General features: G+C 53.5%; 1 protein-coding gene across 1 annotated transcript; it reads left to right on the top strand.

Annotated features, from left to right (window-relative positions):
- Positions 1-6: 6 nt before the first annotated feature.
- On the top strand, positions 7-462 carry LOC107181403 (lysine-specific demethylase 4D-like; the record flags this gene model as incomplete). The annotated part of the gene is made up of 1 exon (XM_015557175.1): positions 7-462. A coding segment is annotated over one exon (456 nt), but the record flags the coding sequence as incomplete, so codon positions are not given.
- Between the last annotated feature and the right edge of the window lie 3 nt (positions 463-465).

Raw genomic sequence — 465 nt, 5'->3', positions numbered from 1 at the left:
AAGGTCATTCCACCCAAGGAATGGAAAGCCAGACAGTCCTACGATGATGTCAATGACATGGTGATAGCCACTCCCCTCCAGCAGGTGGCGTCTGGGCGAGCAGGCGTGTTCATTCAATACCACAAAAAGAAGAGGGCCATGACAGTGGGCGAGTATCGCCTGCTGGCAAACAGTGGACAGTACCAGACTCCACCACACTTGGACTTTGAGGATCTGGAGCGGAAATACTGGAAAACGCGCCTGTACGACTCGCCCATATATGGCGCTGACATCAGTGGCTCCTTATTTGATGCCAACACTAAACAATGGAACCTTGGCCACCTGGGAACCATCCAGGACCTGCTGGAGCAGGAGTGTGGGGTAGTCATCGAAGGCGTCAACACCCCCTACCTGTACTTTGGCATGTGGAAGACCACCTTCGCTTGGCACACGGAGGACATGGACCTTTACAGCATCAACTACCTG

This window comes from Myotis davidii, unplaced genomic scaffold, assembly GCF_000327345.1.
Source record: "Myotis davidii unplaced genomic scaffold, ASM32734v1 C62413490, whole genome shotgun sequence".
In the NCBI taxonomy this organism is placed as follows: Eukaryota; Metazoa; Chordata; class Mammalia; order Chiroptera; family Vespertilionidae; genus Myotis; species Myotis davidii.
Note: the sequence above shows the minus strand (reverse complement) of the source record. Positions and strands in the feature narration are given on the sequence as shown.